The sequence below is a fragment of the Vollenhovia emeryi genome, unplaced genomic scaffold (assembly GCF_000949405.1).
Source record: "Vollenhovia emeryi isolate VEMERY1.0 unplaced genomic scaffold, V.emery_V1.0 DF939179.1, whole genome shotgun sequence".
NCBI lineage: Eukaryota > Metazoa > Arthropoda > Insecta > Hymenoptera > Formicidae > Vollenhovia > Vollenhovia emeryi.
Window position 1 is genome coordinate 918,468 of NW_011967187.1, and position 20,151 is coordinate 938,618.

Here is a 20,151-nt window from a genome sequence, read left to right on the forward strand (position 1 = left end):
CGAGAACATACGAAACCACGAGATCTCTCCATGTTGGAGAGGTTTCGACGATACAGCTCCCTTTACGTGAAGATCTGCTCGCGATTATTATTAGCTTAGCTCCTAGGGTCAGAACATTTTATTATATCCCTGAGAACGATGGCCTCGTTTTTTTTTTACTCGGACAGCACGCATTTCTTTGCGTGCACGGATATTATTCGCTGTCAAATGTTAAAAAGTCAAAAAATTATACTGCTGGCACTTGCACACCTTGTGCCTATGTAGGTAATATTGTTCAATATACATAAATATAAGATGCTGCGATTAAACACCGCATCTTTGGTCGTCATCAAAATTCATGTGATAAAAAATTCATAAATGTACATAAAAATATATCATTCATTTTTTTCTCTCTCTCTCTCTCTTTCTACGATGTAATTCGATTTAATCTCGCGAACAGAAGTGGGTACTTTGTCTAAATCCACATCCATATCGATGTGTTCAAGTGCATCGAACGAATTGTCTTTTCTTAATTAAACCCTCACCCTCTCGTTGGTGCGATTAATTGGATCAGCGAGATAAATTGGACGGAATTCGGCTATCGTTAAGTTATTATCGCGCTACGTCTGCAATAATAGCCCAGCGTCTTACACTTCTCGCAGAGATGCTGGGGATGTACCTTGCTCTGGTCGGACACATCCAGACCATCGGGTTTTTCCAACGGCCTCTGAAAATAATAGAAACGATTTTACCACCTACATTCTGCGTTTCGCGAGAGATAAGAATAGAAATCTTGCTATAGAGCGTCTCTCGTCCCGCGTATAAAAGACACCTCTTCTTCATTCGATACAGTTTAATTAGGAAATTGTATTGTCAGCTACTCTCTAAAAGTCAATCGGCGCATTATCACTGACAACAGTTATAAGTATAGCACTGAATAATTCATATAACTGTGAATCAGTGAATATTCACTGTTTTTTCAGCGATAATCCACTGATTTACTTTTAGAGAATAATTTATGTTAATACGTTATTAATGTCATTAATATTGTTGAATTGATATAATCCCTTGTGATGTTCTAGGAGACTTGGCGATTGCACAGCGATTCTGGGATCGTTTGAGGTAGAGTCTCTGTGATCAGAGCCTGGCCAACAGGCCAGTTTCGGTAAAATGATGCGAGAGAAAGAAATATATTCTCTCTCATTCTACATGACACGTATATGCTGTATGTAGAGTGAGAGGAAATATATTTCTCTCTCTCTCTCTCTCTCTCTCATCATTTTACCGAAACTGGCCTGTTGGCCAGACTCTGATCAGAGGGAGTCTCTAGTTCGAGGTATTCGTACGCGGCACGGCGCGTAGCTCAATTATAATAGGAATTTCGCGAACGTCTTTCGGGATCCGTAACGTAACGATTACCGGTGACTCCAACCACGGGTATTTCTGCACACCGGGGCGGCAAAGGGCGAGCGAGCGAGCGAGCGCGATTATGCGACTATAATTAGCTCTTTCGCGTCGGTTTACACAAGATTTCGTTCTCTCGGCCACGCAATATTTCGAGAGAGAGCGAAACGGTTCCAAGAGTCTTTTAGCGAGTCCGACCGGCGGACTCCGCCGAGAAGGGAGGATCCCGACTAATTTTATATCTAACGATTAATCGCGGGGAGAGCGACCGCGACGGGCGGAAGGCACCTCGTTCACCTGCTTGTGAGGATACACGTTTATGTGACACTTGATGCACTCCTGGCCCATATTGGCCCAGCTGTTGCCCGACATCCACTTGCGCTTGCACTTGGGACACTTGTATTCGCCGAAACACCGCTTCTTGCCCTGGTACGGCGTCAAGCCCTCGCCCTTCGGTCGTGCCTGCGGGAACCACGAGAATCTTATTAAATTCAATTTCTTCCTCGCGGTCTCCGCTGTTGGGAATATAAAACGCAATTCGGCAAATCAACGACCGAACCGAAAGCTGCATATTGACTCGGTGGATCGTATAATAATAAAACGCAAATATTAATAGTTTAACACAAAATAATATGTGTAAATAATATTTCACGTGTAATAATATTACAACGAATTATATTGTTACGTGTAATAAAATTGTTTACGTGTTTTACACGTAATATTTCGTGTAACGTAGCAAACTTTAATATTTTTTTTTTAGAACTTTGAGACGGTCAATTTTAATTTAATTAGTCTTATTTTGCACGTATTAATGTAAAGAATAAACTGTAAAAATTTTAAACAATTCTCACATAAATGATTTTACGAAATAACTACCTTAAAGCTTTCTCTTTCGAGAAACGTTCAATGAAGTTGTTTTACGTTAATTAGTGCCAATCAATCTTTTTTTATTTGGAAACTAACGACATTAATGCTGCACCCTCGTATCGATAAATAGGAATGACGTGAAAAATGTCATCAGTTCGGAAAAACGACTTAATCACCCTCGTATCGCGATGATTGACCGCGTGACGTCATGTGTCCCAGAGATACTGTTTGTTATGTCAATTAGCGGTCAATTGAGCTACGCGCATCTCGCTATTGTTGCATCAAAGCGCGCACACCGTTTACGAGTATTGCTAAATTTACCGATGCCTCCTTACGATGGTTTTGTGTTCGATATCCAAAATAGCACAGATAAACTCGTTAATAAACTCCAAAAGGTTTTGCTTTTGAAAATTCTTTGAATTAACATATTTTGCTCAAAATGAATTCGAAAGAATTTCTTTCTGATAGTTTCAACAGGAGCCCTTTTACTTTTTATAGAAGTGAAAAACCCAGAATTGATAACATAAGAGCAAATTCTTTTTAAACCTGTAAGGACGTTTAAAAATCAGAAATGAAGTGGAAGAAGGACTCATTTCATAGCTCAGGAATGTTAAAAACAATACATATTTTAGAATATATGCTAACTAAACAATAGAAAAGAAACACGATGAAAGACGTGACGATGATGAAGATACTTCTCGATTTGAAATTTGAGACATGTTAATGATTTGAACTCAACGTATCGAAGCACAAGTTGTCTATTTAATTTTTATCCTCTTTTCATCAATCAATGCTTCAACCAATGATCTATCCAATTAACCGGTCTTTATGTTCTTGTAATAAAGATCTGATAAGATCCATTTAAAACATCGTCGTATTGTAGGTCGTATTGTAGGTGTTGATGAAATACTGCACGATAATCGATCGAAGATTTCCATGAATCAGATGATAGATGATAGTTAATCATATCTTGAAATCTTAAAATCTTGGAATCGAATCATATGATATCACAAAGATTACGTTCGATTGCTACTACCACTTGCTCTACCTACGCATTTAACTTCAGACTTCAATTCACTATTACAATCATTACCTGAGTTTTCTATCAGTTACCCCAAAATTACTGATTGCAAATTGTTCAAAATGTTCTACGATATATATCATTTTCACTTGTATTTTACAGAATTATTATTATTGTGTATTGTATAACCTAATTGTCTGTAAAGCATTTTAAACAATTATAAAATAGTAGAAAATACGGAAGCGCTGTAGAAGTACTGAGAAACGAGAAAATATCGATTTTCCAAAATATGTATTGAAAGTTAAGTTTGAGGACGTCGATGTACAGTTCATATTATTAGAACAGGGATATTCAAAGATCTCAAAAGAAACAACCGACCTGCGGGCAATCCTTGATGTAGTGTCCTTTTTTGAAGCACAAGTGACACAGATATGTTGGCGGCGGCTTCTTCGCCGGTTTCCGCTCGCCTACAGCTAATTCGTTAAAGTGTACCGCTAGATCCGCGATACTTTCCGCTCCGCTATCACTCATGGGTCTGACGGATCCGGACGGATTCAACGCGTTCTGACGTAGATAAGCCTGCGACGTCGTACCAGGGAAATTGTTCCAGACCGCAGGGAGCAGCTTGCTCTAAAATATAAACAGATAATCCAATCGACGATTTATTTAGAACAGCAGGCTCGTTTATTTTAAAAGACGGCTTCAGATAACAAATGGCCCAGCTTCCCTCCAGTCTGATAGATGTTTCATTTTCATTATTACTTTTTCTGATTGAGACAAGTCCGTATTAGGTTCTCCGACGAACAATGGCCATTTTTAAAAATTTAAGACGATCTGTGAAAATAAGTTTTGTTTCCTGCGATTTCCCTAAGGCAAACGATTAATGAATCAATCCTTAATCGATCTCAATGATGACTCGTGATCGGCTACCTGATCAGGTGGTTGCGACGGATTTTGCTCCGCGATGGCCAGGTAGACCCAATTGAGTAGATGCGGCGGGTAGGCTGATTGCTGAAGAGTCTTCTGACTCGAAGCACCTATGCCGTTGATCGCGCTGTAGCCGATCCGAGTCGAGTCCTGCAACTGCAGGCGTTGCACAGCAGGTGTCGAATGGCAAGCGGCCATATTTTTATCTAATCGGTTCGCAAGTTTATCGATTCCGGGTGCCGTTGTCGTCTTGTGTCACCGACGACAATTCCCTTCGGTAATCGTTTATCATCTCCCTGTCCCTGATTGCGGACGGCGTCCTTTCCATTTGCCTCTCGTCTCGTCGGGAACTATCTCTTCATTAATCTTCCGGGATTACAAGGAAAGAGATGTTAAGCTGTTATTGCTAATATTTCTCAGCTTCTTGGCATTCCTTAAAATTTTATTCTAATCGATAATACGATGGTCCACTCCGATGACTGGCGCAAATGGCTCTAACTTTGGAATTGGCACCGCGAATCTTTATAAAGTATCATTATTTCTGCGACGTTCAAGTAGAATTATCGATGCAATTCGAGAGCACCATCGTGAAACCGGAGATACTTGATAAAGAAGGTATCGAGTGAAGATACTACAATCGCAATGCAACTTCAGATACGCCTCAAAAGCCTCTCTCTTCTTCCCCCTCTGGATTTTCGCTACGAAATTTCGTCGGGTCGCTTCACCTCCAGTCGTTCTCCCGATATAACGGTTCTCGGAAAAGTGTCATCTTCTTCCGGACGGACTCTTCAAGACGGGCGCTTAACTTCTACGCTTTTACGCGCTCTCACGCACATGTTGGATAAATCTCGCGTCTGCATGTGTTACCGGGATGCGTATTCTGGTACACACATCGCGGCTTCCTTGAAATCTCACGATTTGATATTTCTTGCCCTTAGCAACGGCGGGAGTGTCAATCCAGACGGTAAAGTCTCGCCGTTGAACTACGTCCTGAATTATTAACGAATAATCTTTCGCTTGCGAGATCACGTTTCAACGTTTGCGGCCGTATTGCAGAACGTCGTGCACTCTTCATCGATTTCAGGTCGCAGAAGGGCCACCGTGTTACTGCAACCGTATTACTTTTATAGAAATGAAAGCACGTGGTTCTACGTTATCAGTGTCGCGACAGTGTGAAATTGCAACCCGCATATGACTCACGTCCATTTTCCGTGAGATTACGCGCGTCAAAGTCACCACTCGAAGCGTTTTCAACTCGCATATTAATGTCGACCGCTCAATCCGATCTCCGTGAGGTAAGGAACAACTAATTTTCGCATTGTTCGCACGCGTCGGTGTGTTTTGTGTATCTCTCACTTATCCGAAGTTACAGCCGAAGCTCGCGCGATTTTTACGCGTCTCCCCGACGGGAATCTCCCCGGACTGGGCCCACGAGGCTCGAAACGGACCCCAATCGCGACGAGCGCGCCCGTGGTCCGAGTACGACGCGCTCACAGTGCGTCATATTAACTGGGGACGATCTGGGAAACGCTAGAGACGCGCGACTGACGAATGCGTACGGAGCGAACGCGTAAAGGCAGGATGGACCGTGCATGCAGGGAGCGGAGAGAGTCGAGGAGCCGAGCCCCGCCATGTGGTGCGTCTATTTCCGTGCTTGCTCTCGACCGACACGGCGCCTCCGAATGGACCCCCGACTCAGGCGGTTTCTTCTTGCCGCTCTTGATCGATTCGCGCCTCGCGTAGCTTCTTCATGGTCGTGGCCCACGTGGCTCGACGGACGCGCCAGTCCACGCACGATGTCCATCGAATAATTCAGTTCTGGATGCGTCCCGGTGGCCCTTGGATATCCGCACTTCCGGGTCTCCGGTATACGCTATTACTTCGATCGCGATTAAAATTATATAGAGTATTAGAAAGCGCAGGGTTGCGTAGTGTCTAGTTAAAAAGGTAAAAGTTAAGTTAAAAAGTTAATTAACTTAACTTTTACCTTTTAAGACGTTAATTAACTTAAATTAGTTACATTCTAGTGTTGCGTCTGTCAGTCGAAATATTTTTTTTGTAGTAAAATCCTTGAAAAATTGCGTTTATTTTGCGTGGAAGTCGATTTAATTATAGACGGCGCATCAAAAAGTTGCACATTTTGAATTTTCGTACCAGTTGTTTTAAATATACTAAGTTCTTTCGTGAATATCTGATTCGTATGCGTTCAGCGCAAGCGTGATTCAGAGCTTATGAAATGAGATATACTTGTAAGAAGCGCGCTTTCTAATTCTCGAGAAATAATAGCAATTTTTCGAAACGTGCAAAATTTAAATCTTCGGTTTTTCTCAAGAATTTCTCGAGAAAGACTTCTCGATAGGAAACACTAGATGTCTTATAATATTATCTTATATTATTCAGCATTTTTATCATTTTACTCAATACACTACAAATTAAAAAGATTTCTCGACCGTTGCATGTTTTATAAATTATTATGAATAATTGATAATGATGCATTTCGTCACGAATTGTAAATAATTACAATTGTATGTGACGTGCGTGCGTGACAGCCGACACAGAGAATGCTCTTTATTGTCCGTCTAGAAAAGGCTCGATGAAGGATAAATGTGCCGCGATATAAGAGACGCGTTCCACATTGCATATTCGATATTTTTACTATTTAATGTCGGAATCGCGTTTGTCGATTGAAGGACCGTCGGCTGCGCCTTCGGTCACGATATCAAGGAGAGTCACCGAACTCATCTATAAATAAACTCCAATTGCTATTCGCGTGTATCGATTATACTCACCGAGTTGCGGCAACAAATCGCTATGGCGCGAATCGTTTTTGACACGACAGCGGGGAAGTGGCATTCGTCTGAACGATCGCTCGAGTTGCCATCGATAGGATCGAATCGAGATGAGCCGAAATTCCTGCTTTCACATTTCAACGATTTTTCATTTCCTCTAAAATCGCACGTCTGACACAACAAAGTTGAGTCTTTATCCTGGCAATACGTCGTGTCGCGCACGTGTTGTGTCACCTGGAGCACAGTTGATCAGGATTCGTTTCCGTCTTAAGGGGTTGGACTCCTAGGAGACACGACGCACGGATCGTGAAACATTTATCGTAAAAGAAACTTACTTATTTACAGAATCGAGCCTTCATCCAGTCGTCTGGCGTAAAATCGTTGCCGGTGACGTTACAATAAAAGCGCTGGCGGAATTTTAGACTTGCAGCGCGCACGACCAGGTTGTTAGACCTGATGCACTCGATACCACGACTTTTACTGCTGGTGGAACAGGCCGGAGGTATTACGACGAACTTGGAATTTGCAAGAAATTGTATGTGCCCGTGGAGTACAATGAGTTGTGCTTAATTGCAATTTTTTTGAGGGCGCGTATAACGTTGCGAAGTGCTGAGTATGTCTTAAATAATTAGGCCTGTTGCGAACTCTCGCGACAGTTGCAACAGTCGGAATAATATTCGGGCCGCGCGTATCTAAAAATTACAATTTTGATTCCGTTTTATACCAGCTCGTTTGATTTTCACATCGTTTCACGTCTTCTCTTCTTATTTTATCAGAAAATTCGGGAGCTTGAATGCTCTCATCACTATCAAAGCTCGGACTACTTACGTTCTTATAATGCCGCTCGGAATGTGCGTGATAATTCATTGTGATATTATCGCAGCGTCTGGTGTACGTTTCTTTTATCTATATTCACATCCGTCCTTGTCTGTCTCATTTTTAAAACGTTGATATAATTAATAGATAATCTGACTTTCCCTGAAAGTATATAAGAGAATTAAAAAAATGTACTATTATTAACACGCAAGTAGCGATTGATATGCGTGACATGTGATAAAGAAATATTAAAAGTATAAGTAAATTAATGTGATATTACGTTTTCAGCCTCGACATAAAACTATTGACGGTTTCATTAGCGAGCAATAATCGATGTGCGATTCGAAAGCATAAGGACACAATTCGCAAAATTTATTATATTAGGCAGAAAATCCCGCGCTCGAAACTAAAACATGTCGATATCTATTTATTCCGTGTCACGGACTGCCGACAAAAGTGTCCTTTCTTTCTGATGTTCGATCCCCCGCCCCCCCGCCCTTTAACCGGTTCACCTGTGCTTTCATCGAGCGAGGACCACCCCTTACTAATTACCGGCAGATCGATAATCATCGATGAGGGCCGTGCACGAGGCTCTTCGGAGCAGTCCAGGCTCGTCGGCGAGCGAGGCAACATTAAGAATTGCGGCTTCTTCGATCGTACCAAATATACATAAGACCGAGACTTTGTCGCATCTGCATGCCATTGCTTTAGTTCGTAGTACATTTTAAACATTTCTCATAAAACGGCATTAAAGTGATGGATTTGATCGAAAATTCGTTTGTGGTGCAAAATTCGATAAATTTAACACTATTATTTGAGAGGTGAAACAAATGATAAAATTGACTTAATTTAGAAGTAATGACTTTTTGACTAATTCACTCAGTAACACGATTAACTGATCGATATGCTTTTCAGCGTGTAAATCTTCATGAAAACAAAAAGTTTACGATTTATTACTAACGGAAGAAGTTCATAAAATTTTTCCCCTTTAATTTTGCGGGCAAAATGGAGAAATATGAAAATATCGAGATAGTGGGCGAGGGAAGTTACGGACTCGTGATGAAGTGCAGGCATCGCGAAACCGGGCAAATAGTGGCGATAAAAAAGTTCTTGGAAACAGAGGAGGATGTCCAGGTGCGAAAAATGGCCTTTCGTGAAATAAGAATGTTAAAGGTCGGTATTAATTACTAAGATTTGCATTATTGTTAAGAACTAATTTGTAAGCGAGGTGAAAATCTCATTCAATTGTTTTCCAACAAGTGAAACACTATTTCTTGATATCACTATATGAATCACTCGCGTTTATTACTTGAGACATTGCTCAATATTAAACAACGCGGTATCATTTAGAAATTACGTCATGAGAATCTGGTGTGCATGATCGAGGTGTTTCGCCGAAGAAAACGGCTTTATCTCGTGTTCGAGTATCTCGATCACACCGTGCTCGACGAATTGGAGGAAAGTGAAAATGGCCTCGACTCGGAGAAATCGAGACGATATATTTTCCAAATACTTCGCGGCTTGGACTTCTGTCACAATCACAAAGTAAGCAAAACTCCGAACCTGATTAATTGTAAGTTATATTCTTGTTGCAGCATAGAGAAATCTTCCCATTGTAATTACTTTAATTGCGGATAAATGCTTTTTATTTCGTCGCTACATTGAGATTTTTCTAGAGTTGCATGAAATAAATTTTGAAAAATCAATTGCAATTTGTTTTAATTCCGCGTTATTGCATTTAAAAAATATAAAACAATCTGCATTCGCTTTTATGTCATCAAGATTTCCTTCTAAGTTCTTTTTTGGAATTCTTTTCATACACTATAAGAATTTGCACCGGAAAGAAATTCTTTTGGAGTTCATTTTGAACAGATTATACCGATTCATAAAGAATTAAAAAAATTAAACGTTTTCATTAATCTTGGGCAATATAGATTGTCATTTCTTCGTATAATTTAATCTTTTAGAAAGTTATATAAAATAGTCAAAAGTGGCTGTTATCTCAAATTGCACAGAGAATTGAAAAAGAATTCTTTTCGAATTCCCGAATTATGAAATACAATTTTCTGTATCTGATTTCTGTTCCAAAACATTCTTAAACGAACTTATACCATCAAGATTTCATTCTGAGCTCTTTTTTGGAATTCTTTTCATACTCTATAAGAATTCGTACCGGAAAGAAATTCTTTTGGAGTTCATTTTGAATAGATTATACTAATTCATAAAGAATTGTAAAAATAAATTCCTTTTAAGTTCGTAACGATCACCTGCGCTATTTAAAATCATGAAATAAAGATAGATTACATGTTGTGCCGGAGTTTCGATTAATTTGTACATTTAACAGATACAAAATATGTGTGTATGCGCATGTTGATGTATTTTCGTACATCAGCAACCTTTGGCAGTAAGTATGCCTTCATTACGGTAAAGTTCACGGCCGTGACGCTTAAATTCCAAGTTGCAGTAAGCCGTGCATGTGTAGTAACACGCGACCGTCGGATACCTAATGAATGATAGCATTGTAACAAACGAGGGCAATGGTTGCCGTATTTAGTCGAGCTCGACTCGGTAAGTTCTATCGTACGGAAAACATTACGCGTCTCCCCGTTTGCAATTACAATTCAAATGAGAATTCCATAATGTTGTATTATCTGCACTTTAAACTGTCACATAATTAATTTGGTATCTCCTATTGTTCTTTCTAATTTTAGAAACCTCTCTTTCTTTGTCTGCTTCAGCAACAAAAATACGAGTTCATCGATATATGTAATTGGTCTCGCAAAAGTTCAATTATTAGTTTCATTTTCCTGAGTTGAATAAGACAGAAGATTTGTCTTTTGGTAGATCATGCATCGCGACGTGAAGCCCGAGAACGTCCTGGTATCGCCAAACGGCGTGATCAAGCTCTGCGACTTCGGTTTCGCGCGCTACGTCACCGGACCCAACGAGTCCTGTACCGATTACGTGGCGACGAGATGGTATCGCGCGCCGGAGCTCCTCGTCGGCGATTCCAGATATGGCAGAGAGATCGACGTGTGGGCGGCCGGGTGCATTTACGCCGAGATGATCACCGGCCAGCCGCTCTTCCCCGGCGATAGCGATGTGGACCAGCTGTACCGCATCACGAAGGTATTCGGTGAGTTGGGGGTGAAGAGACCGAATGGCGATCGGTGAAGAAATTTCGATAGTCAAACAATCGAGTTTACTTTAATTTCAGAGATGAACTTGTACTTTTGATTCGGAGAACATGTGTGAGATTTGCGTTATTGAGATCTTCATAAACGATACCAGCGAGTTTTCACTTTACCGGTCTTGGAATTTCAGACATTTAATTTAAAAATATAAAGGAAAGCCTCTTATTAAGAGATAGAAGAGGGTTTCTGTTAAACTAATAGGCATCATCAGTTGATTCCATGAATTTACTGCTCATAGAGCAAAATCTGTTTAGTGGAAAATTCATTGTTAGATTGTGTAGCCGTTGCGAAAAAGAATTGTGTTGATCGAATTTGGGTGTTGAAAATCTGCTATCTCATATTAGAAATCTATTTCATAATAAAGGACTTTCCTCTAATACTTAAGGCTCTAATACTAAGCGGCATTTAAATTTAGAGCTTTTGCTAAATGAAGACAACGAGTTACTTACAGTTAGTTAGGCCACTCTATTAAATTTCGCGTATTCATCTGGCAACATATTGTCGAAAACAGGTCCTCTTTACGGCAAGCAGCCGGCGAACGGTAGCGGCAAACATGTACTCCTACTCCGGCACGCGAAAACCGATGAGGTTCCTGGCTTAACGCGGTCCACAACCGTGGCTCTCCGAAGTCTCTTTCCATCGTGGAGCCCGATGGCGATTGATTTTCTGACACAGTGCCTTCGCACAGATCCCGCTACCAGACCGAAGTGCCTCGCGTTGCTGCAGCATCCGTTTTTCTCGCAGGACGGTTTCGCCGACAGATTCCTCGGTGAACTGCAGCGAGTCGTCGCGAAAGAATCCGCGATGAATCTGCTCGGGACCAAGAGAGCGGAAACGTCCTCCAGGATCTGCCGCAGCAGCATCGGAAGGTTCGTCTAATGACGAGTTAATCTAACGTTAGCAAGTTGTTAGTTTAGCTTAAGTAACGAATTGAAAAATAAGAAATTCCAGCAGTGAAGAATAAGTTGCTGAATATTGCATTGAAAACAATGCATGCGTAATTGAATTGTAAAGATTTTAACAAATAGAAATTAGGAATATGTAAAACGGATACACGGAGGGAATTTTCTCTTAAAATTTACTCTGAAAATCATGTAATCGTAGGACAACACGGCATTTTCAAGAATTTTATGAGAATTTTTGAAATTTTACCATGCATTTTACTAGTAATTATACTTACAATTAGTACACATTTTGCTAGTGGCAAAATTTCAAAAAACTCATAAAATTCTCCGAGATGCCACGTCGTCCCACGATTACGTGATTTTCAGGATACGTTTTAAGAAAACATTCTCTCCGCGTATAAAATTACGGTTTATCTCTTGAGAAAATATACCTTAGGAAACCTTGAAATTTTTACTCTAGAAAAATAAGAAATATGAAAAGTAAATTTGGACACTTAAAACTTACTTTAAGAATTTAAAGGAAAACTTAAAAAAAAAAAGTGTTTATGAAAGGTGTGTGATATAATTTATAATACCGCGTACGGTTTTCTTCTTACGAAGTAAAGAGAGAAGTTAGTAAAGAAGAACTTCGACAGGCTTGGCTATCTGAAAATTACCTCAAGTGTCCAAAATTACTTAAACATTTCTTAAGTAAACTTTAAACTTCTTCAAGTGAACTCTTTTAGATTCGAAAGGATACTTTTAAAAACTTCAATTTCACAAGTAAATTCTCCCAAGGGATTCTCATGATATTATCTTACTTTTCATTCGTACACTTTTCAGATGGCAGATGACGTTAATCAAAGAGAGGCGAGCGGCGAACAACGTGGAGCTCGAAGCCACGGAAAGCGAGGACTCGCCGGGAGATCGAGTTAACGCGAATGCCGCGAGTAAGCTGCAGATAAACCGGCCCCGCGAATTACGTTACTTCGGGCCGGTCTCGGTGATACCCAACACCACGTACATTCGACGGCTGGAGCACAAAGGGCTTCTGATCCCTCAATCGAAGGGCTGTGCCTTGCCGGCTCTGACGTCAAAGACGAACGCCAAGAGGAAAAAGCTCGATCTGCCCGGCGTGAAGAATCGTTGATCGTGCCCGATGAGGAGCGCGCTTCCTTTTCGTAATATTAATGTCGAAAAGAGTGGGAGGACTCGCGCACTGTAACAGAGAGACTCATTATGAAGCGAGGCGTGGAGCGTGTACATATCTTATATTTTCCACACACTGTAAATGGACTGACGTAAATGTAAAAGATGTCGAATAGTGCGTTTGCGAATTGTTCGCACTCTGTAAGAAAGAGAATAAACGTTGAGATTTTCTTTCACTTTGTATCGCAGACACCGGAACGTAAGCAACGTCTTTAGCGATTTGGAAGTAAAATGAATTATTTTGGGGTAAATATGATATCGCCAGCAATTCGAAACAATGATGAGTATTTTTCATAAACGACCTACACTGGCCAATGCCTTTATTTATTATAAAAACGACGTTTCGGTCCTGGATTTGGACCCTTTTCAAGTGATCTGTTACTTAATTATCCCTGATCTCGTATCGTTCGTTAAGTAACAGATCACTTGAAAAGGGTCCAAATCCAGGACCGAAACGTCGTTTTTATAATAAATAAAGGCATTGGCCAGTGTAGGTCGTTTATGAAAAATACTCATCATTAAAATGAATTACTTTTCGTAAAACTGGTCGGCAATGAGGCCGCTTGGGATTCAATGGGTTAAACTGAATTCTAAATCAATAAAATTCATAAGGCTCTCGTGTGGTGAACGCCAATTCGAAGGAATGAAGACTAAAGAGCCGTGACAAGATGTTAGTCTAAATATTTCTTGTTTTTGAATTTATTGGGACAAATATTACCTCAGCCAGGCTTTTTTAGGCCGCCTCCTCCTCCACTCAGACTGTCCTCCGGCACACTCGCGATTTTACACTCCCGGCCGTGTGTAAAGCCCGTGCGACAGTATTCTGTAATTCCGTCAAGTTCGCCTCCACTCCGAGTCGACGAGTAAGTTGAGGCACACGGTATCCATGAACAAAAGCATTTTAATGCGAGCCCCAAAAATTGCCGAAACTCAGAAGTGTGGCCATCGACAGGAATTGACATTTAACGAATACTCCCCTGCCGGAAATAATTCTACAAAATTCTACAAAAGAATTAAATATAACTGCCAGAATTTTTTCCGCTAGGGTCGTTACTCAAATGGGCTTTGAAAAGTTTTTGGTTCGATTAATTATAATAAACGGCACACCCGAACGCGCGCTATTATTATGTTATTATGTTGTACGCGCACTTTTGTATTATACGAGTAATTGTTAGATATTATTTCTTGGTAGGCGATCGACATATTACAATTTCTCGTTATTCTTTTACGCGACGATTCGTGTATCATCTCGCGCTTTTCATCCGAAAGTTATAAATGTTCAACTTGAACCAACGAACATTTTTAAGTATCACTCCTGGGCGTAAGTAAAGAACCGGAACTAATAATTTATATACGTAATTCCTTTATCGCGTTTTCCCTTTAAATTACGCGTGATATTCATCCCGACAAATCACTGTACAAGTCAACGATATGATTACCGATCGCAATTGCTTCAATAGATCAACGTTAACTCGTAGGAGACGATCGAGATTCCCGCGGAAAGGAAATGATCGCGTCGCGAAGACACGGAACATCTGCCTCGATCGACTGATCCGCGCCGTATAATTCGGCTCAGTACATTGTTTTCGACCGAGGTGTATGTATGTACATACAATACATACACGGCGCTACGTCATTTCTCGGAACCATCGATCGGCGAGTGTTGTTTACAGCGTCACTCATTTCCTGGAATTCGGTTTATGGCCCTACGTCACTTGTTGGAATGCGCGCTCGGCGTTTTTTTTGCCCGAGGTGTTTACGCCGCCGTACGCGGGATCATTCGCGCGGCGACGGTCGTACGAGTCGCTCGGTGGCCCGCGCCGCTCCGCGTACCGTATTATATTCCCTCTCGCGTCTCCCGCGACTCGACCACCGACGTTTCAATCGCGCCGTGAAATCGGTGCTCACAAGTATCGTCGCGTGGTCGCCGAATCCCCGCGAATTGATTTGCCAGCGATGCTCGGTTAGCCGGGCAAGACATATACTTACAATAACTCGTCGATCGACGCCGAAACGCTGTCGCGTCGACATCGAAACCGCCATATTAACGTCGATCGACGAGTAACTTCTGACTGGGATGTGCACATTCAGGGATCGAGCGCTGGCTAACTTGAACTTACCTCTTCATCGCGACAATTAGCATGGACATCGGCCGCGTAGTTGACGTCCACATAGAACGCATCGCATTCAAGGATCGCTTGAAACTCGGCCGTGGCAGCTCTCGGACTTCTCTCCGCCGCGGATGTCTCGGCGCGATTGAAACGCCGGCGGCCGAATCGCGGCCAATCACGGAAGGCGCGAGGCTGCCGTTTGAAAATCTCGGCTGCGATTGGCCGGCCCCGGACTTGCCGTTGGATTCAGCCGATTGATTCCGCATCTTTCCACGCGCGCACATATCGTGGTCGTCGCGGCGCGGTGGACGCTCGGCGTATCTTTTCCCGCGACGCGCGTCGTCGTTGAACCGAGTTTCGCCGTTCACGCGCGGCCCACCGTGTCCGTCGGATCGAGCCTCGACGACAACCTTGGAGGACAACTGGAAGACAACCGCCGCTTGAAAACGAAGAAGCTGTTCGGGCGGCGCGGGGACGCCTACCGTTCGAGACGTCCACCCGCGATTTCCGGCGGGATCGACGGACGACCAGCGTATCGAACTAACGCGGGGCTGACTACTCCCCGCAATTGATACACGCAGAGGCCGACAGCTCGTCGATAAGTGAGTATCCCGGCATCGCCGCGATTGAGATCCGATGCCCAACGTTAACCGCGCGAATTGGCGCGCTTTCGTGCATCGACGACCTGCGGACGTTCCTCGTCTCCGAAAGGATTGATTGTGCGCGTCAACTGGCAACTGTGCCGATTACGAGAACCTGCTGTGATTCCTTCGCGATTCCTTTGCGACAAGTGACAGGTGCACGTTCCGCGAATTGTGCCGCGCGTTTCGTATTCGGACGATCATGCGGGGTCTACGATGCGAGTCGCAGAGTCGCAGTCGTAAGAATAATCGACCGCGATTGGCCAATTTCGTCAGACACATAAGAATTGACCAATCATAGTCGACTATTCTTACGACTACGACTTTGCGACTTCTATGTAGACGAGGCGTTAGTTCGCGCGCGATACTGATCGACCGGTTTCGGAAGTGGTGTTGTGCCAGTGTTGTGTGCAGGATTTCCGGAAGGAAACTGAGAGGAGGAGGAGACGTCTGGGAGACATCGCCGCCGTCACCGCCGCCACGCATCGTGTCGGTAAGTCCTGATTTTCTTTCTAACCTTAATTGCACAGTTGGAAAATTTGTAATACATTTAAGCCTCCGCTACAATGATTCTCGGTTCTGTCTACAATGGTCGTAGTCGTAGTCGCTCGATAAGAATTGACCAATCGCAGTCGATTATTCTTACGACTACGACCATTGTAGACAGAACCGAGAATCATTGTAGCGGAAGCTTTAACAGATATCGCATGTCCCGAACGGTCGACGCAAATTTTTGTGTTAATTTAACAATACGTCAAATAATCACATCTAATACTCTGTTAATATTTTAACATAAAATCAATGCAAATCTCAAAATAATTGGAAATCAATTTTGTGTAAAACTAACGTATTTTCAGGGTTGGAAAGTAACGCGTTATGCGGGGACTACAATGCGAGTCGTAGAGTCGTAGTCGTAAGAATAATCGACTGCGATTGGTCAATTTCGTTAGACACATAAGAATTGACCAATCATAGTCGATTATTCTTACGACTACGACTCTGCGACTCGCATTGTAGACCCCGCATTACTTGTAACGCCGTTACCATTTTCGTTACTTTTTTTCGGTAACGGTCGTTACTTTTTATGTCTGTAACGGTGGGCGTTTTCCAGCAAGGGCACAGTGTAACACTGTGAATCGTTTCATCCTTGTTTAATATTGGCAAACAACAAAAAGTAACGAAGTTTCAAAAAAGTAACGAATCGTTACTTTCTAGAGGTATGTTTTCTGTTCCTGCACTGGTGAACTAGTGCAGTAAGCTAGAATGAGAAAATATATACTTGTCTTACTCTAATTTATTGCACTAGTTCACCAGTGCAGGAACAGAAAACGAACCTTTAAGTAACGGTAACGCGTTATTTTTAAAAATCAGTAACGAGTTACTTTTTACAAAAAGTAACGGTAACGCGTTACTTTTTTAAGGTCACGTTCTCAACCTTGCATATTTTTAATGACGAAATGAATTTTTTAAGATGTAATTTTTACACTTTACAGATGTAACGGTTCAAAATCACTTTCACTTACGTTATATACAATGAAATCAACGTTTTATTCTGTAAATTTTAACAGATAAATCTTGTTACTAATAATATAGAACATATGAATTGTGTAAGATTAAAAAATAAGTACACATTGTCAACATTTCTTTCCAGTTATATATTTTAATAATTTTACATTTGAGGTCAATTAACGCAAGAGCAATATGTTAAATTAACACATGAATGTGTCGAACATTTAACACAAAAATTTTGACTGGCATTTTTTTTAACAAGAAAACACAAATTTTCCAACTGTGTACTCGCGCTTCGGAGATCTTACTCCTTTTTTAAATTTGTAAGTAATTACGTACATGTGTACGGTGTTCACGTTTGAACTTGATAGAGAACTGGCGTGATATGGGTTTCATTATTTTATGATTGTGATATTTCTCTGATGCATTATCTATCCAGGAGGGTAAAGATTCGCGAGTCTAAAAGCGCGCGCAATTAAAAATTAATCTTAAGAGAAGAGACTGTGAAAATCATCATTGTTCCCTAACCGTAATTATTATTCTGGTTTATGAAAAAAACACAAATGGAAAAATTAAACTTTCTCGTCTTCCTAGAGCCAAAACTTGAATTCGCAATTTATTCTCGTAAGCTTTTTGAAATTTGAATTCGTTATTTTTGGTTCTCATGGTTCATCTGATCTTGTGCGTTGAGTGCCACTTGGATTACGTAATTATTGTGTTGAAAGGAATTATCTGGCCTCAAATTTCCGTTAGATGTCCCGTGTTTTGTTAAGTTTTCCAAAATTTTTTCGAATCACTATCTTTATTTCATGTGATTTTCACACCTCTTTAATGATACAAGAAGGAAAAAGCTGGAAACTTCTAGCAATTTCTTTCGATAAAGATCTTTCGATAAACAACAAAGAAAACTTTTTTTATCATGGATGGCAGCATTTATTAATGTACAGTTTATAAAATTGTATATAAAAGTATTCATGTACATATGTCCTTATATTTAAAAATATTCGAGTAAAATTGTATAACAAAGTTTTCCGCGTAACAAAAGTAATTGTAATATCTTAGAGTTCAGAAACATCGAGCGGATGTTTGGTGCACAAATTCTTATATACTAATACCTATACATTTTTCTCCCTGTGAGGACGAGTAACGGGTTGTACGTCCTCGTGACGAGGAGGAACAATACCTGCGAAATAACAATATCCCTGGTCCGACAAAAATGTACACGTCGGAACGGGCGGTACTTGGCAAATGCACATAACGCAATCAGAGGGCTGAAGTTGCTCCAGCGTGTCGCCAATTTGCATTAATATATCACCGAACTCGCACATATTTCTCTCTGAAAATAAAGGAATGTCGAACAAATCATATTTTTCGTGGAAATAATTAACAAGAATTATTATGGAAGACATTGTTATCGAATAATAACAAGAATTAATAACGTACATTTCATTCTCAATACACGTTTCCGTATTGAGTAAATTGGGTGGGCGATAAAGTGACTTATATTCGCAATTAGTTATCGTTTTATACAATCGTAATGCTAACGCGCTGCGGAAATTGATTTTGCAAAGTGCTTTATATTCATATAGTTACGCGATGTTTGTCGCAATTACCTCCCATTTAATGCTTTTCACCGAGGTGTAAACCGGGTAAACCGCTGAGGGCGTTGTGGCGTACAGATTTACGGCATTACTGGGCATTACTAGGCATTTTTGGACATTGGTTTGGGCATTAGGCCTTGCTGGGGCATCACAAAGATAAAATAAGATAAATAATATAAAATAAGATACTTAGATAAAGTAATGTCCACTACACTGACACAAAAAATTTTTTAAACTAAGTAAATAGATTTACTTAAAATTATTTGTTTTACTGAATAAATATTTAATCTATTTAAATAAAAATATAAAATTGTAAGTAAATCGGTGTTTTATATTAAGTAAATTAGTTTAAATTATTACATTTTCTACATTCAATTAAAGATTTCATGAGATAGAGAATACTATTTATTAAATAAAATGATTGTTTTTGTCAAATAAGAAATCCAATTTTCTTCGCTGTAAAACTTATATCTTAGTAGACGTTTTATAGAATTAAAGTAAATTTTTTTTAATTTAAAATTATCTACAGTTTGATATTTAATAAATACTTAAAGAAATGCATGTTTTAATTTGTTTATTATTTTGTAAATTTAAGTTAATAAGCTATTAGAAGCCACCTAATAAATAATTTTCTTGAGTAAAGTACTATTTTTTTGGATTAAGATATTTTTTTATCAGTGTGGGCATTAGTAGGCACTGGTGAACATGATATGGGCCAGCGGTTTATCCCTCGCTTTTCACATTACGACTGTATAATTTTTCTCGCTTAATCATTTAAATGCGAGTCAATACCTCATTTTATATACGTCACATCGTATTCATACGATTACCAAATCGGTGGAAAATAATAATTTTATCCCTTAAATAACGCGATTCTTTAAATTAAACAAAAAATAATTTAATAACGCGAGACAATTTAACACAAGAAATTAGTATCTCCAGTCTAAAGTGTTAATTTTATTGTTTATTCAATATGTATGCGAAATTTATTCCAATTTTTAAAGTTATCAATGTGATTTAGGAATCCAATCCAATTTCAGAACGAATTATGATTTATAGAAACAATAGATTGATAAATGTGCTAATGCTCACGTTATTTGAGAGTTGTTGAAGTTGATATACAGGGTGAGTCTTTCCATATCCGACAAAATTTTTGAGAAGGTAGAACGGATCGAGATGAACGGAAAAGTCCTGTACCA

General features: G+C 40.4%; 3 protein-coding genes across 3 annotated transcripts in view; 1 reads left to right on the forward strand and 2 right to left on the reverse strand.

The window, feature by feature from the left end:
* Window positions 1–226: 226 nt before the first annotated feature.
* On the reverse strand, window positions 227–5,789 carry LOC105563233 (zinc finger CCHC domain-containing protein 24-like). The gene is made up of 4 exons (XM_012014643.1): window positions 4,202–5,789; window positions 3,650–3,901; window positions 1,681–1,845; window positions 227–706 (listed from the first exon to the last, which is right to left on the reverse strand). Exons 1-4 carry the CDS (start codon window positions 4,394–4,396, stop codon window positions 584–586), a joined length of 735 nt encoding a protein of 244 aa, XP_011870033.1. The 5' UTR covers window positions 4,397–5,789; the 3' UTR covers window positions 227–583.
* A 2,682-nt stretch (window positions 5,790–8,471) lies between these two features.
* LOC105563234 (cyclin-dependent kinase-like 1) lies at window positions 8,472–13,453 on the forward strand. The gene is made up of 6 exons (XM_012014644.1): window positions 8,472–8,624; window positions 8,719–8,976; window positions 9,154–9,348; window positions 10,648–10,939; window positions 11,509–11,866; window positions 12,725–13,453. The coding sequence occupies exons 2-6, from the start codon at window positions 8,809–8,811 to the stop codon at window positions 13,029–13,031; spliced, it is 1,320 nt and encodes a 439-aa protein (XP_011870034.1). The 5' UTR covers window positions 8,472–8,624; window positions 8,719–8,808; the 3' UTR covers window positions 13,032–13,453.
* Window positions 13,454–18,249: 4,796 nt separating this feature from the next.
* The window catches only part of LOC105563280, a 6,356-nt gene continuing 4,454 nt past the window's right edge, over window positions 18,250–20,151 (reverse strand). Inside the window, exon 7 of the mRNA XM_012014744.1 lies at window positions 18,250–18,687. Within this exon, the coding sequence (XP_011870134.1) occupies window positions 18,467–18,687 (221 nt within the window). The 3' untranslated portion in view covers window positions 18,250–18,466. The remainder of the gene's footprint in view (window positions 18,688–20,151) is intronic.

Excerpts from the sequence above, each read along its gene's own strand:
- LOC105563233 (XM_012014643.1), bottom strand. The coding sequence starts at position 4,396 with ATGGCCGCTTGCCATTCGACACCTGCTGTGCAACGCCTGCAGTTGCAG. Across the intron at positions 3,902-4,201 it reads CGTCGCAACCACCTGATCAG|AGCAAGCTGCTCCCTGCGGT; the intron begins GTAGCCGATCAC and ends TTTATATTTTAG. Across the intron at positions 707-1,680 it reads ACGTGTATCCTCACAAGCAG|AGGCCGTTGGAAAAACCCGA; the intron begins GTGAACGAGGTG and ends TATTATTTTCAG.
- LOC105563234 (XM_012014644.1), top strand. The coding sequence starts at position 8,809 with ATGGAGAAATATGAAAATATCGAGATAGTGGGCGAGGGAAGTTACGGA. Across the intron at positions 9,349-10,647 it reads ACTTCTGTCACAATCACAAA|ATCATGCATCGCGACGTGAA; the intron begins GTAAGCAAAACT and ends GTCTTTTGGTAG. Across the intron at positions 10,940-11,508 it reads CCGCATCACGAAGGTATTCG|GTCCTCTTTACGGCAAGCAG; the intron begins GTGAGTTGGGGG and ends TGTCGAAAACAG.